At 47.7% G+C, this 16,012-nt stretch overlaps 1 protein-coding gene across 2 annotated transcripts; it reads left to right on the top strand.

Moving 5' to 3' along the window:
- The first annotated feature begins 1,088 nt into the window (after positions 1–1,088).
- Positions 1,089–15,814, top strand: KCNG1 (potassium voltage-gated channel modifier subfamily G member 1). 2 transcript variants are annotated; one of them, XM_077335626.1, is made up of 3 exons: positions 1,089–1,229; positions 11,992–12,800; positions 14,678–15,814. In XM_077335626.1, the coding sequence occupies exons 2-3, from the start codon at positions 12,042–12,044 to the stop codon at positions 15,446–15,448; spliced, it is 1,530 nt and encodes a 509-aa protein (XP_077191741.1). In that variant the 5' UTR covers positions 1,089–1,229; positions 11,992–12,041; the 3' UTR covers positions 15,449–15,814. The 2 variants fall into 2 exon arrangements, with proteins under 2 accessions (XP_077191741.1, XP_077191740.1); XM_077335625.1 differs by lacking the exon at positions 1,089–1,229 and adding an exon at positions 1,278–1,818.
- The last annotated feature ends 198 nt before the right edge of the window (positions 15,815–16,012 follow it).

Here is a 16,012-nt window from a genome sequence, read left to right as displayed (position 1 = left end):
ATGGACTACAATTCACATGAGCCCCTGCCAGCGTTTGCTGGCAGGGGCTCATGGGAATTGTAGTGCATGGACATCTGGAGGACCACAGGTTGACTACCCCTGCTTTGAATTACCCCTCATCTCCAGACTACAGCTATCAATTTCCCTGAAAAAGATGGGATGCTTTGGGAGACGGACTCTACCTTTGTACCTCACTGAGGTTCCCACATCTCCAGGACTTTCCCAACCCCGTAAGGTCTGGCAAATTTAAGAACCAGCCCTTAGCATCCACATGACGTTCACATATAAAGGACTGTTGTTGTGGAATAGACAGGCCACAGTTCTAACTTCTACCAGTTTACTGTGGTCAAAGCCAAATGTGCAGTCTGCCATGGCCCACAGCTGGTTGGTGCTTTCATTTGACCGTCCCTTTTCTGACTCTCGCTTCCGAGTTGCAAACTGTGTTAATTCTCATTCCGTTTCGACTAGTCTGCATGGGATTCGCGTTCAAGTGCGGCGAGGCCACGCCGAAGACCCAGCTCGCAGCGATACCTAGCGGCCGAAAAGCACAACTACATATGTTTTATTACTATTAAGATAAGATGCACCTCTGCAAAAGAGTACGGGGTGGAAGTTTAAGCTGTCCCTAGGTGAAGTCAAACTTCCACCCCGTACTATTTCGCAGGGGTGCACCTTAGTAGTAAGAAAACCCTAAACTTTAATTTCTGGCGAAGGCTGCGTTCACGAAAACTCAATTGTTCCTCATCCCAGCATTACAGAAACGCCGGGGGGGGGGGGGGAGCAAAATGCATACCCTTCCACGAACTTCGCCCGAGCACTGCGTCTAGCGCACCCAAATCCCTTTTCCGCACGTAGCAGGTTGCTGTTCTACAGGCTGCCAGTTCTTCTTGAGTGGCAAGTTGGACATCTGTTGCGCCTACTGCAGAGGCGCATCTTCTCTTACTACTAAGCCCCGTGCACGCGAGTTGCCCTCTGCAAAACTTCTCTTCCCTCCGTGCCTTAAACTCCTCCACGGACTGTATTTGCAACACGCGTGGGAAAGCCCAGCGCGAGCGCACCTCTAAAGCCCCGCCGCCCGGGGACTCGACTGCCGGCGCGTGCCTCGGCTGCATGCACAAGTAGCCGGAGCAGCCACATCTGAGCCGCGCCCTCCTCCCAGAGAGGCTCTTTTGAACCAGGGCGTCGAAGAGCGCCCCTGTGGCGGCAGCCGCCCTGCAAAGGGCCATCAGGTATGCTTGTCAACCGAGGCCCGCGTTGCCGTCCCGCCGCTTGGCTTTGTCGCAGGTCTGCCCGGCACGGCCGTCTGGAGCCGCCGCGGTCTCCCTGCAGGGCCAAGCGGCGGGCAGCAGACGCAACGCGCCGCGCGCAGAGCCCCCCCAAGAAGCCTGTTGCCCGGCGGCTGCGAGCGGAGGGCGGGGTGTGCGCGTCGCCGCCGTGGGCAGGGCGTGTCTTGCCTCCTGCGGGGGAGTCGAGCGTGGCCGGACGCCGGAGCCGCCGTGACCATGCCGCCGCTGCCTCCCGTCCCGGGACCGCCCCGCGAAGCCTCCTCCCGCGGCCTCTCCGGCGCTCCCGCCCAGGGCTGCTGGTGCTGCTGCTGCTGCTCGCGAGCCTTCCCCGGCGTCTCCGCACCTGCGCCGCCCGTCCAGGATAGCCGCGAGCGCCCTGGCAAGTGAGCGCGCACCGCCGCGGACGCCCCTCTGTCCCATCCCGCCAGGCGAACAGCTCCGGCGAACTTCTCGCGCAAGTTTGGGGGGGAACTTTCTGGCGTCCTGCGGAGCCACCGAAACCCGGATCGCCCGGCGGCGAAAGCGTTGCGAGGTGATTGTGGATCGCGCGGGGATCGGGAGGCGCTTGCAGGCTTGATGCGGGCTTGAGTAGCGTCGAAGGGCTGTCAGTTCTGGGGGGATGGGGAGCCAGAAAGGGTTCTTAGTCCGATCCGCACGCTTTGGATGGTGCATTTTCAGGATGCGTTTGCAGCATTGGAAGGGCGTTAATCCGACGTGTGCGTAGAGACAGCTTGTTCTCCATCTCTTCCAAGCACCGGCGGGGGGGGGGGGGAGAGAAGGGGCTTGAGTGTTCCGATCCCAGGAAGAGGACCTGTTGATCCGGATTAGCCCGGCTACCGCGTGCTGTAGCGTTGAATCCTGAAGATGATAGGAACAGATAGAGGGGGCAATATTTGTATAACAATTATTGATTAATGACCTCTAAACAAACTTCCGCAGTTCTCTTTTCTGGCGCGCACGCCAGGCACTCAGTATGGGAATGACCTTCCCTTTGGTCCAGCTCCTCCCCTCCCCCGACCTATGCAGTTTAGTGCCTTGCAAATTAATCCACATGAAAATCCTGCATAATTCAAATGGACTTCAAGCATGCCTGGGATTGCATCACTTTTTCCCTTTTTGCTGTTTCTCATTAGCTCTTGGACAGTAACCTCGGACTGGTACTGGCCCAGCCCCAAAACTGTGGCGTGCCTTTTGCTGCTGGAGACGGATAGGCGACAGGGACGTTACTTGCTGTTAACTGGGCACTAAATTTCATGCGTGGAACCTGGCAATTCTTTCCTAACACTAAATACAAAGCAGTAATATTGGGGGAGGGGGGTTGGAACATTTGTTGGAGTTATAGAATTTCTATTTTCGTTCATTGCCTTTCAGAAATGTCCTGTGTGTCTCTCCCTCCCTCCGGCAGTCATTTTACCGGTAATCGATCAATTGACAGCTGTCTGTGTTGATGCTTGCGATAGTCCTGGCATCTTAATCGAGTTCTGTTCTTCCACCCACCCCAGTATGTCATTCTTGCTGAATGTTCCCTTTCTCTCGCTCTCTGTGAAGGACATGATGTCAAAGAGTCAGCGTTTGATTGTCCTTTATCCAATGAAGGGGAGGGGGACGAATGTACCACACACGCGGAGATACCTTTTCCAAGTTGCCTCGGTAGCTAAGGCATTTCACTTGTTGCCTCTTTGCGGTTTTTCCTGTTCCAATAAAAGTCTCATGCTGCAGACTGTGTAGTCTTGGTTAGCAGCCTGTGTTCCTCTGGATCACTTGTTAGTGCATATTGGAACTGGGGCTGCTGCTTCCATGTCCTTATTGACAGCTGCCTTGGAACCTCGTACAACTTCCTGGGGTTGTGACACATTTGAAATTGGTTTGCATGAAATATATCTATTGCTCTCTCTCTCCCCCCTCCCCCCTCCCAGCTCTGTGGTGGCAGTCAATAGTAAGAGTGATTTTGCAGGCCGGGATTCTCGGATGAAATAGAGTTACTCCCTGTAAAGCAGGGGTAGTCAAACTGTGGCCCTCCAGATGTCCATGGACTCCAATTCCCAGGAGCCCCTGCCAGAGAATGCTGGCAGGGGCTCCTGGGAATTGTAGTCCATGGACATCTGGAGGGCCACAGTTTGACTACCCCTGCTGTAAAGTATTTTCTCTTTATCAATACAATCGCTAGAAACTTTACAGATAAACTTTGATTGGGATTGAATTTCAAGGGCTGATTTCCCTCCCCCCGAACCCCCCCCCTGAATTTGGCAAAAAAATTTGGCTCCAATTAACAACTGCAATGAAGTATCCATCTTAAGGCTTGGATATTCTGACCTTCCCACTGTGGAGTGACTGGAGTTCTGCTGTACAGAAATGAAATGACCTTGTCACACCGTATATATGGATTTTAAATATCCCAGGTCCGAATTTGAGATCTCTGTAGAGAAGCATAGGACATAATATACTACAGGTGTCAAAGAGCAAATTCTCGATTCTCTGCCCTGCCCTGAAAGGTATAAAAAGTGGGAAAGTGTATGTTGTATGTTACCCATCTGCATCTGCACCATAAATAAAGCTGGAGAGAGTTGGTGGGAGGAGTTGGGACTCATCACCTACCTGATTGGGCCCTTGAGGAGTCACTTGCCCCGGAGCACCAATCAGATACTGGATGGCCTGCCCCTAACTGCCTCTACCTCCTTGATTAGCCCTTGGGAAGGGCACTCACCCCCTCATGGACCAATCAGGTAGGGGACACGCCATTCCTGACTGCCTCCCCCTCTGCCTTTCAGCCACACGAAGAAACGGCAATCAGGTAAGGCAGCCCCAGCCTGAGCAGCCTCGCCAGGCCTCGGTGGGGCTGCTCAGGTTTGTCGGGAGGGTGTCAAGGAGCACCTGCCCGAGCTCGACCCCAACCAGCTTTGCCGTGGCCTGGCAAGGCCTCGACAGGGCTGCATAACGGTGGAGGCTAGAGCCCATTATATTTTTTATACAACAGGCTTTTCTGCTAGTGTACGGATGAAGCCAGAGTAATGGTAGGACTACAGAACAGTTTAATTTCCAGTGGCAGTGCCTTTTTTGGAAAGGTTGTATTGTTATTTACATTGCACTAGGACTTTTTTTTTAACCAGTGGGGGGAAAATAAACAGCTGTAAGAAGTTCCAGATGTCAGAAGTCTGCTTAGACTTCAACGGCATTACTTGGCAGAACCCTGCGGTTTATATTATGTTATCATTTTCCTCCAGGGAACAAATCTCAAATTGCCCGCACGAGAATGGTAAGCAAGGCCTTTTCACAGGATCGTTGATTACGTCAGAGTTGCACTGCAGAAATGAAATGCGGTAGAGGAAATTGGGAGATGGGGGGGGGAATCAGAAGTTGAACTTTTTAACATTTAAGTTGCCATTCTTGTTTCCCACGGTGGGGGGAAAGGAAAATTGCTGATCCTTTTCTCAGATCCTTTGAGCCCACGGGTCTCCGGGAATTCCAGGTGATCACACTGCTTCCTGAAATTGGTTGGTTAGGTAAAGTTGTTCAGTGGAAAGAATTGCTTTGCCCCATATTGGTTCATAGAATAATAGAGTTGGAAGGTTCCTCCAGGGTCATCTAGAAAAAGAAGAGTTGGTTCTTATATGCCACTTTTCTCTACCAGGAGTCTCAAAGCAGCTTACAATCCCCTTCCCTTTCCTCTCCCCACAACAGGCACCTTGTGAGGTAGGTGAGGCTGAGAGAGCCTTGATATTACAGCTCGGTGAGAACAGCTTTATCAGTGCTGTGGCGAGCCCAAAGTCATCCAGCTAGTTGCATGTGGGGGAGCTTGGAATCAAACCTGGCTCGCCAAACTAGAAGTCTGTGCTCCTAACCACTACACCAACCACCAACAATGGAGGAACTCTCACAACTACCTGTCTACCCACTGTGGCCCCAATTTCATGCCCAAGTGATCCCTCCCCCAAAAATCTCCAGAATCCAGCCTGGTCCTGGAGGAATTCATCTACCATCCCACAGTGACAATTAGCAATTCCCCGTGAATGCAAGGAAGGGCCACAAGAGACAAACACTGGCACATCCCTTCCTGCCCACCCACTCACCATCTGCCTAAATTTATAAAATCAGCATTTATGTCAGGTAACTATCTAGTCTCTGCTTAAAAACTTCCAAAGAAGGAAAACTCACCATCTCCCAAGGAAGCCTGTTCCACCGAGGAACTGCTCTAACTATCAGAAACGTCTGGATGTTTAGCCGAAAATTCTTTTGAATTAATTTTAACCCATGTTTCTGATCCGACCCTCTGGGGCAACAGAAAACAACTTTGCTCCATCTTCTCTATGACAGCCCTTCAAGTATTTGAAGATGGTTGTCATATCACTTGTTAGTTGTCTTCTTTTCAGGCTAAACAGACCAAGCTCCCTCAACCTTTCCTCATACCTTTCCTCTACAAACCCCTCACCATCTTTGTAGCCCTCCTCTGGACACACTCCAATTTCTCTACATCTTTCTTCATTTGTGGTACCCAAAACTGAACACAGTACTCCAAGTGAGGTCTAACCAGAGTGGAGTAAAGTGGCAATATCATCTCATGTGATCTGGACACTATACTTCTTTTAATACATCCCATTTGCCTTTCCAGCCACTGAGTCACACTGCTGCTTCATGTTCAGTGTATGGTCTACTAAGACCCCCAGATCCTTTTCTCAAATACTGCTGCCAAGACAAGTCTCAACCACCCTATAGTGATGCATTTGATTTTTCCTATCTAAATGCAGGACTTTACATTTTTCACTATTAAAATTCATTTTAGCCCAGTTTTCCATCCTGTCAAGATCATCCTGTATCTTTCCAGCCTGTCGGGATCATCCTGGTTATTGCTTAGTAAATAAGCTCCATGTAAGTTATATAATGTTCAGTGTAAACCGCCCAGAGCTGCAAAGAAATGGGCAGTATAGAAATCTAAATAAATAAATAAAATAAATATTCATGCCCTGTGCGTTTTATTTAATAGTCACTCTCAAAAGTGGTCAGAAGGATTGAGACCCAAGAACTTTTATTTCTCATATCAGCATCTTGGGTTTCTTGACAGTCCTGGAAGGGTTTCCCAAGTGAGTGGGACTTAATTTTTGATATATATTTTTAAATTTGTTGAACATTTATTGGGTGATATGACCATATATGGCCTTGTTGATCTGCACCCTTCCCACAGCCAGTGATGGGCCTGGAGGGGGTGGGAAGGAGAGGGGTCTGGGTGAACATGTACACAACTATGCTTCCCAACCATATTCTCCATGATTGCACCACTTCTGGTGTTCCTCAGAGTCTGAAGAATGTTTCAGGGATTTCTCAATGGTTAAAAAGTTGATGAAAGTTGCCATAAAGACTGCTGAATTATCATGGAGTTACCAGTCAGTGGACTGTACCTCACAAAAGATTATACCTTAGTAAATTCCTTCAAGTGCCATAAGATTTGTTTTGGATGTATTAGCCTTAACAGTGCAAGCCTAAAGAGAGTTATCACATTCTTTTGAATCCTTCAAAGTCAACAGGCTTAAACAGATAAGTCTACTTAGGATTGGACTTTAGCACACAGGATCGGACTGTAGCAGATTGCAGTCACAGCATCTTGCTTAACTAAAGAGGAATTTGAAAGGAGATTTGAGCACCTGATCATCTTTGGATGATGGTTATCTGCTATCAGCCCACAGGAGTGAGAATTCCAGTAACTGGGGATGTGGCTTCAGCACCCTAATTGGTGCTTTACCCCTATCCCCCATAACCAGCAGAAGCAGGATGTATTATGCAAAATATATGCCCGTTTTATTCATGTGCATGATTAATAGATTTCACCGTAGCATCTGGAGAAGGATCCAGGGAACCGTTCACTAATGCGGTACCTTTTTCATCCGCCTGCAGACAAATTCTGGAATGGTAACCACTGGTGGTGTTATCAGCTGTCCTAAATACAAGCAGCCTTGACCTGGATAGCCTGATTTTATCAGATCTCGGAAGCTAAACAGAGTCGGCTCTGGCTGGCATTTGGATGGGAGGACCACCAAGAAACATCAGGGTCGTGATAACAGAGCCAGACAGTGGCAAAAACCCCTCTGAACATCTCTTGCCTTGAAACCCCTGTGGGGTTGCCATGAGTCAGTTGTGACTTGACGGCACTGTCCACAATCACTCAATACAAGCGTTTCACATTCTGCGTAATTCAGCATCCTTTTCCGTCGCTGATCGCTGTATATGTGGATGTAGTTGAAATGTGTCCATGCTGCCTTTCCAAAACCCTGTTCAAGGTGACTCAGAAACTGAAAAACAATAGGGTCAGATACTATAAAAACACTATAAATATTAAAACAAGCCATATATAGCCTGCATAATAACACAGCACAAAACAGGCAACCTAAAACGATATTCACCAAACAGTCCATAGGCTAAAAGCAGACCTTGAAAACAGCTATAAAAATGAAATCCCATTAAAAGCCTGAGTCAAAAGGAAGGTTTCGAACCAGTGCCCAAAGGACAATAAGATAGGTTTGGTGCCACCACTGAAGAAGCCCTGTTTCTGGGTGCTTCCCGCTTCATGTCGTGTCTGGGGTATGGAAAGCACTACTTGGGAAGACGATGTGAACTTGAGGGCTGGACTGTAAACAGTGAGGGCCTTTTTGATTTGCTGGCTTTTTTTTGGGACAAGATCAATATTTATCAGATCCATTGATTTTCCTTTGCCTTGGGAAGCCCGAATCCACAGAGTGCTTTCTGTTTTCCCCAACTTGATTGGCTCCTAGATCCTACTTTGGCTGTTGTGGAAGATGTAGCAGAGTTGGCCTGCTAGCCTGGGGCTCATTTGCCTTCTCACGGATTAGCTCTGCGCCCCACTGCTGCCAGTAAAGCCAGTCATCTGCTTGGAGCCTCTCGGAGAGCAGGGAGTGGTTCCTCTTGGCAGTAGAGGAGAGGACCTGCAGTATTGGGTTTAAACTTCGTGTAGAACGGTACCTGCTAGATATCGGCGGCGGGGGGGGGGGGTTTCACAGTCAGTGTATTCAGTAGTCAAATAGGACCCCTTGATGGCAGTCTTCAAGCAGCAATTGGGCAGATACTTATAATGGATACTTTAGGCTGGTCCTGCATTGAGCAGGGGGTACCACTAGATGGATTGTGTGGTCCTTGTATGGCACTTTTCTCTACCAGGAGTCTCAAAGTCGCTTACAACCACCTCCCCTTTCCTCTTGAACTTCGAGTTGAACCCAGAAGGTGATGGGCAGCCAATGGAGTGACTGTTTACTGTTAATTGGGAATAAGCCGCATTAAACCTAGTGGAATTTATACCTGGGTAAATATAAAGTCAGACAGAATATTACTCAAACTCCTGAGCCATTGGATTTTAAGGGGAGGAAAGCCTTCCTGGAAAAAATGAGTATCAAATCTGAATTTAGATTTTTTTAAAAAACTAAGAACCACTGTTACCTGCTTGCTAGCACAAAGCTAGGGGCAAAAAGAGTCTCTTTTACATTTGGTACAGTGCCTTCTCTCTTGTGTCTGTCTCTTTGCCTGTCTAGATACTGGGAAAGAAAGGAAAATAGAAATGACCCCCAAAGACAATCGGCTTTGCTTGGAGGCACAGAACAGCATGGGGTGAAAATGAAATTAAAATCAGCTGCAGGCCTAATGGTAACAGTGCTCTTAAATGAACAGAATGGCAAATCCCAGTTTTATAGAAGTCAGTCACTGGGAGAAAAAAAATGACACACCATTAGCAATTTGGCAAGTGTTTTGGTGGAACACTGGTAATGGGCTAGAGCAGGGGTAGTCAAACTGCGGCCCTCCAGATGTCCATGGACTACAATTCCCAGGAGCCCCCTGCCAGCGAATGCTGGCAGGGGCTCCTGGGAATTGTAGTCCATGGACATCTGGAGGGCCGCAGTTTGACTACCCCTGGGCTAGAGAAAGCGGGTATGGGGAAGGAGCATGAACAAGAAGACAATGTGGAAGAATCAGAGAGGGGAAGCAAACAGGTGAAGGGGAAAACTTGAGTAATGGAAGAGAAAGTAAACTAAGATGGATTGTGCAGAGGTAATTTCCCTCCCTTGTGTGTTTCTCACTTGTAAGACACCTCACCTAGCAAAGTCTAAATTGATGGAGCAAACAGGAAAATGGGTTATTCCTTTTTCACTTGCATTCCTGTCTGCAGTCTTTTAGCTGCAGATTTATATCTTCATTTTTCATGGCCCTGCCCCACTCCAGGAGATCTCAATTCCCTTATTAAGCGATGCTCAAACAGAACAGTCGCTGTTTTGACAGAACGGCTCCCACGGAAAGGTCAAATCCAAGACTGAGGGAAGCGGCCTTGTTCTCAGGTTCTCCCACATCCCAGCTGGGTCTCCATCCTGAATTGTCAATAATGTTGTTTCGGGGAATCTGAGTAGACTGGAGGATGTGTACAATTGGTGGCAGTCGGCCATGTTCGTATGAAGGATGTGAACGGATGAGAAGCTTAAAGAGGAAGCTGTGGACCGTTCCTGATCTTTATTCATAGTCTCCCAAGTGATAATGGAGAATGAGAAGAAAGGCTCATTTCAAATCCTGACCAGTATTTTGTATGCTTGATGGTCGGTATACATTGGTACTTTGAACACCCATGACTATGCATAAGCAGAAGTTTCATAGGAGCTCAAAGAAACCCGGAAGAATATGATATTGGCAACAAAATCAGCTACCTAAGAATTTTCACCAGCCCTTTGAGATATTCGTGAAAGAACATGGTGAAATCTCAGAAGCATTAATGATGTGAGAAGAGAACAGGCCAGGGGAGATTCCACGTTGGAAGAGTGGCTAGCAGTGCCCAACGGATGTGCCAGTCAGCCGCATCCTTGGCCAGCAATGGGGCATAGGCTTTGTGCTCAAAAAATGATAGCGGAAGTACCCTTTGTTGGGTCATGATGATCTGGATCTTGCCCAAAATCTCTGCTCACAGAAGAATTGCAGTTGGTGGAGGGCAATTTCTCATTTCTGCATGAGGGAACCCAAAGTTTGTGCAATGAATACAAAGATTAAAATACAAATATTGATTAAGTGCACATTAAGAACAACAAAAAAATTAAAACATAAGAACCACTCTCTGTGCATGTACGGTCTGAATGGTTGCACATCGTGTGACTATATACAGTAAAATAATAAGACCTGGTTGATGGCATAAGAATTCTGAAATAAATTGTTGTTGTTAGGTGCGAAGTCGTGTCCGACCCATCGCGACCCCATGGACAATGATCCTCCAGGCCTTCCTGTCCTCTACCATTCCCCAGAGTCCATTTAAGTTTGCACCTACTGCTTCAGTGACTCCATCCAGCCATCTCATTCTCTGTCGTCCCCTTCTTCTTTTGCCCTCGATCGCTCCCAGCATTAGGCTCTTCTCCAGGGAGTCCTTCCTTCTCATGAGGTGGCCAAAGTATTTGAGTTTCATCTTCAGGATCTGGCCTTCTAAAGAGCAGTCAGGGCTGATCTCCTCTAGGACTGACCGGTTTGTTCGCCTTGCAGTCCAAGGGACTCGCAAGAGTCTTCTCCAGCGCCAGAGTTCAAAAGCCTTAATTCTTTGACGCTCGGCCTTTCTTATGGTCCAACTTTTGCAGCCATACATTGCAACTGGGAAGACCATAGCCTTGACTAAACACACTTTTGTTGGCAGGGTGATGTCTCTGCTTTTTAGAATGCTGTCTAGATTTGCCATAGCTTTCCTCTGAAATAAATAGAAGGTATTTTTATGAGGATTATTATTATTATATATATACTCTATTATTATATGCATGAATGTAGTTTATTTGACACTGATGAAGACCCTCTGGGTTGAAACACTCTTGCTCTATGGTCATATTATGTGCAGCCATTGAGTTTGTACATGCGCAGACTGTGATTCTTCTGTTTTGATGTTTTTAATCTGTTTAATGTGCACTTGATGATAAATATTTGCATCTCCGTCTTAATACATATTTGTTGCTCAACCTTCGGGTTCCTGACTTGTTTTCTCAAGTTGGGCTTTTGTTCCCTTTTTGTTTTCCAGCATGAAGGCAGGAATCAACAAAAATCACTCCACTTTGTGCATCTGGAAGTGATCAGTAGAATTCAACCCCATATCACTTGATCATGTTCTGGCTGAGCATTACTAGCCATTTCCTTGGCATGTCACCCATGTTGACTAACTTCATGCTGCCTGGTTCCATTCTTCTATTGCCCTGAGGGACCTCTTTTGGGAAGAGATGACCTCTTTGTAGTTACATATCAGCAACCTGACAGCACATTCTGCATCCATGCACTCCCTGCAGCACTGCCTCCTAAAATCATAGAATAATAGAATTGGAAGGAATCTCCTGGGTCATCCAGTCCAACCCCTGCATTATGCAGGGCACTCACAACTCTATCACTCATCCACACTAACCTGCCACCCCCTTGAACCTTCACAGAATCAGCCTCTCCATCAGATGATCCTCCCCAAATCTCATTGGTTTCTTAAGCTCCTACTGGACCCGGATCTAACTCTCCTGTTTTGCTGTATCCTTTCTAGATAGCCACCACATGATCTGTGCTCATGTGTACCTTTGTTACCTTTTTGTGTTTTATGTGTCATTGTGCGCACACTCCGTTTTTCCCCTCAGTCCTGCCACTGAATGCAAAAAAAGAAGAGTCAGTAAAAAGGGGGGATGCATACGCCGAGCCCCCTAAATGTGTATTTTTGTTGTTGCAGAAACCTGTAGCTGCAGTATCCCAGTGATGTGAAGTTCCCTAGTGACCAAGATGACGCTTTTACCAGGCGAGAATTCGGACTATGACTACAGCGCCCTGAGCTGTGCTTCAGAGGCCTCCTTCAATCACCCTTTCTTTGCTGAAACGGAAACGCTCAAGGGAGTCTTCTACCAAAGAGCCAAGCTAATCCATCCTGGGGCAGACCTTTATGGGAGCATTTGTCCAGAAGACCGGAAACATCACATCATCATCAACGTAGGAGGGTTTAAATACTTGCTCCCGTGGACCACCCTGGATGAGTTCCCCATGACCCGCTTGGGCCAGCTGAAGTTCTGCAACAACTTCGACGACATCCTCAACATCTGTGACGATTACGACGTGACCTGCAATGAGTTCTTTTTTGACCGCAACCCCGGGGCGTTTAGGACCATCTTGACTTTCCTGCGGGCAGGGAAGCTTCGGCTCTTGCGAGAGATGTGCGCCCTTTCGTTCCAGGAGGAGCTGCTGTACTGGGGGATCGAGGAAGACAACCTGGAATGGTGCTGTAAGAGGAGGTTCCTGCAGAAAATGGAGGAGTTCGCGGAGATGAACGAAGTGGAAGATGACTTTGCAGATGGCGAAAACCCATGCGAAGCCGCGGAGGAGACGAAAGCCGGCCGCTGCATGAAAAGGCTGCAAGACATGGTGGAGAGGCCCCAGTCTGGCATTCCCGGGAAGGTGTTTGCCTGCTTATCCGTGCTGTTTGTGACCATAACAGCTGTCAACTTGTCTATCAGCACCATGCCGGGCTTAAGGGAAGAGGAGGAGAGAGTAAGTTGTTCTTAGAGTGGGAGAACAAGACTGCGTGGTAGATGGGTCAATAGCCAACTCTGGCCGATGTGGAGAATAAAAATGGTCTTCTAGTCAATCTGTGATGAGGCGTCAGGAGATTTCTAAATTGGAATAGACCTGGGGTTGTAAAACAAGAGGGCACCATCTGTGTGTGATAGATCACCAAAATATGCATAGTGAGTGTACAACGTGAGTGTGGGGATAAGGCTTCGCAAAGTTTCTCGATACTCTACTTCCAGTCAAAGCAGGTTTTCTCAACCAGGTTTCGTGAAACCCTGGGGACAGCCCTGGAAGGATTTCTTGAATGGGTGGGAGTTGATTAATTTTTTAATATACCTTTAATAGCATTTGTTAAACATTTATCGGGTGTTATGACCATATATTGTGATGTTGACCTTCCCAAAATGGCCAATGATGGGCCTGGAGTGGGAGGGGAGGAGTTCTGGGTGGGCGTGTCCACCGCTATGCCTCCCAACCGTATTTTGCACAATCGCACCACTTCTGGGGTTTCTCAACACCTAAAAATGTTTCAAGGGTTTCTCAATGGTAAAAGGTTTGAGAAAGGCTGAGTTAAAGTGTTGGGGGCATCCAGAGAGCAGCTTCCTGCACTGGGGTTTGTGCTCCAATGTAGTAGGTGTGCATGGGCCATTTAAAAAATGGAATACATTTGTATCCCATCCTTCTTCCAAGAAGCCCATGGCTCTTCCTTTCTCCATTTTACCCTCACAACCACCTTGTGAGGCAGGTTAAACTGAGAGACAGTGACTGGCCCAAAGCTCATGCTGTAAGCCTGACAGCAGAGTGGGGATTCGAACCCAGGTCTCTCAGGTCCTAAGCCTGCATTGGTTTATGATGGTTTTGTGGAGTATTCGTCTATGTGGGCTGCAGTATCTGTACTGCCTGGGGTGTTTTGTCTAATTGGGATATGTTGTTCTATCTGCTGTACAGCTTTTAAAGCTGAGATATGTTTGCTGCCACTCAGAGGTAGGGCAGGGGCCTCTTGTGGTGCAGGGTGTTAAGGCAGCTGACATGCTGTCTGAGACTGTGACCATGAGGCTGGGAGTTCAATTCCAGCAGCCGGCTCAAGGTTGATTCAGCCTTCCATCCTTCCAAGATTGGTAAAATGAGTACCCAGCTTGCTGGGGGGTAAAACGGTAATGACTGGGGAAGGGAATGGCAAACCACCCCATATAGAATGTGCTATAAAACACTAGAGGGCGTCACACCAAGGGTCAGACATGACTCTGTGCTGGCACAGGGGTACCTTTACCTTTTAGAGGTAGGGCATCTGCTTGGCATGCAGAAGATCCTGGGTTCAGGGAGCAGGTGTTGTGAAAGACCTCCAGCAGAGAACCCTGACCGAACTTGATGGACAAAGGTCTGAATCGGGATAAGGCAGCTTCATGTGTGCCAGTCCTGGCCACCCCTACCTCCAGATGTTGCTGGATCCGGAGCATGCAACCCTAGTCTTAAAGGTGCCTGACTGGACTACAGCTTAGTTCTGCTGCTTCAGGCCAGCTCAGCTACAAAACTAAACACTGAGCTGGACTGACTAACAAGCAGTTTTGTATTTTCCATACCAAATTCCGGGAATAAAACCCAGTAAGGACTGTCACTCATACAGCTTGCTTGTGTCCTTCCCAAGACACATTTGGCTGGCCATTTTTAGGAACAGAAAGGTGAAATAGTTATAGAATCATAGAATCATAGTTGGAAGGGGCCATACAGGCCATCTAGTCCAACCCCCTGCTCTACGCAGTTATAACTTGCTGTGGTGAAAAGACAATCATTCTTAGAGAAGATGTTCCTAAAACTACTTGACACTCAGACAATATCCTTTTCTCCTTCCATTCCAGGGTGAATGTTCTCAGATGTGCTACAACATTTTCATAGTGGAATCTGTCTGCGTGGGATGGTTTTCTTTGGAGTTCCTTCTGAGGCTCATCCAGGCGCCGAGCAAGTTCACGTTTCTGAGGAACCCCTTAACCCTGATCGACATAGTGGCCATCCTGCCCTACTATATCACCTTATTGTTAGATACCACTTCGGTGAGCAGTAACAAAAAGCCAACCTCTGGCAACATCTACTTGGACAAAGTTGGCCTGGTGCTCCGCATACTACGTGCCTTGAGGATTCTGTATGTCATGCGGCTGGCCAGGCACTCCCTGGGCCTGCAGACGCTGGGGCTCACTGCCCGGAGGTGCACCCGTGAGTTTGGCCTCTTGCTGCTTTTCCTTTGTGTAGCCATTGCACTCTTTGCACCTCTCTTGTATGTGATTGAAAATGAAATGGCAGACTCCCAGGAGTTCACCAGCATCCCCGCTTGCTATTGGTGGGCCGTGATCACCATGACAACGGTGGGCTACGGCGATATGGTACCCAGAAGCATCCCCGGACAGGTGGTAGCACTGAGCAGCATCCTGAGCGGTATCCTCCTCATGGCCTTTCCTGTCACATCCATTTTCCACACGTTTTCCCGTTCGTACATTGAGCTGAAGCAAGAGCAGGAAAGAATCATGTACAGGAGGGCACAGTTCTTAATGAAAACCAAGTCCCAGTTAACCAACGCATCACAAGGGAGCGATATATTTCCGAGTGTCTCTTCGGAGACCAGAGACAACCTCTGAAATGGAAGTTTCCGCACCAGCCTGTTGCTGAGCAAACAGAAACGTTTCCACTCAGCGTTTGCTTCAGGAGGCATTGGGGAGAGATAACATGCAAAGGGATTTTAGCCATTCCGAAAGCAGGGTCTTATTTTATTGTAATGCATATTTACATTATTATTTGAGGGGGAGTGCACAGTTGAATAGAGTGCACAATTGATGTGCAGGATTATAAATGTCATTTTATTATTTTATTTCCAATATATAGTAACAGGCTCTGCTCACCAAAAGGAAAATAGTGTCAAATGAGCATAGCTCTTGTAACATAAAGAGGCGGGCCCCTTTTCAGGAAAACAGCTGTGAATATCAATATTTTGATCATTCTGTTAATTTGTTGTTGTTTATTTATACCAGTCTGTGTGAATTAGAACCTCTCACATGAACCAGATTAATCCTTGGGAGGTGTAACTCTCTTACTTGTATAAGAGTTCAACATATGAGTCAACTGTTCTTCCTTTGTTATTCAAAGGTCGCCCCTTTCTGTGTTCTGACCAGGCTCAGACCTCTTAGCTTCAGGGACCAAAGGCA

The sequence above is a fragment of the Paroedura picta genome, chromosome 4 (genome assembly GCF_049243985.1).
Source record: "Paroedura picta isolate Pp20150507F chromosome 4, Ppicta_v3.0, whole genome shotgun sequence".
In the NCBI taxonomy this organism is placed as follows: domain Eukaryota; kingdom Metazoa; phylum Chordata; class Lepidosauria; order Squamata; family Gekkonidae; genus Paroedura; species Paroedura picta.
Note: the sequence above shows the minus strand (reverse complement) of the source record. Positions and strands in the feature narration are given on the sequence as shown.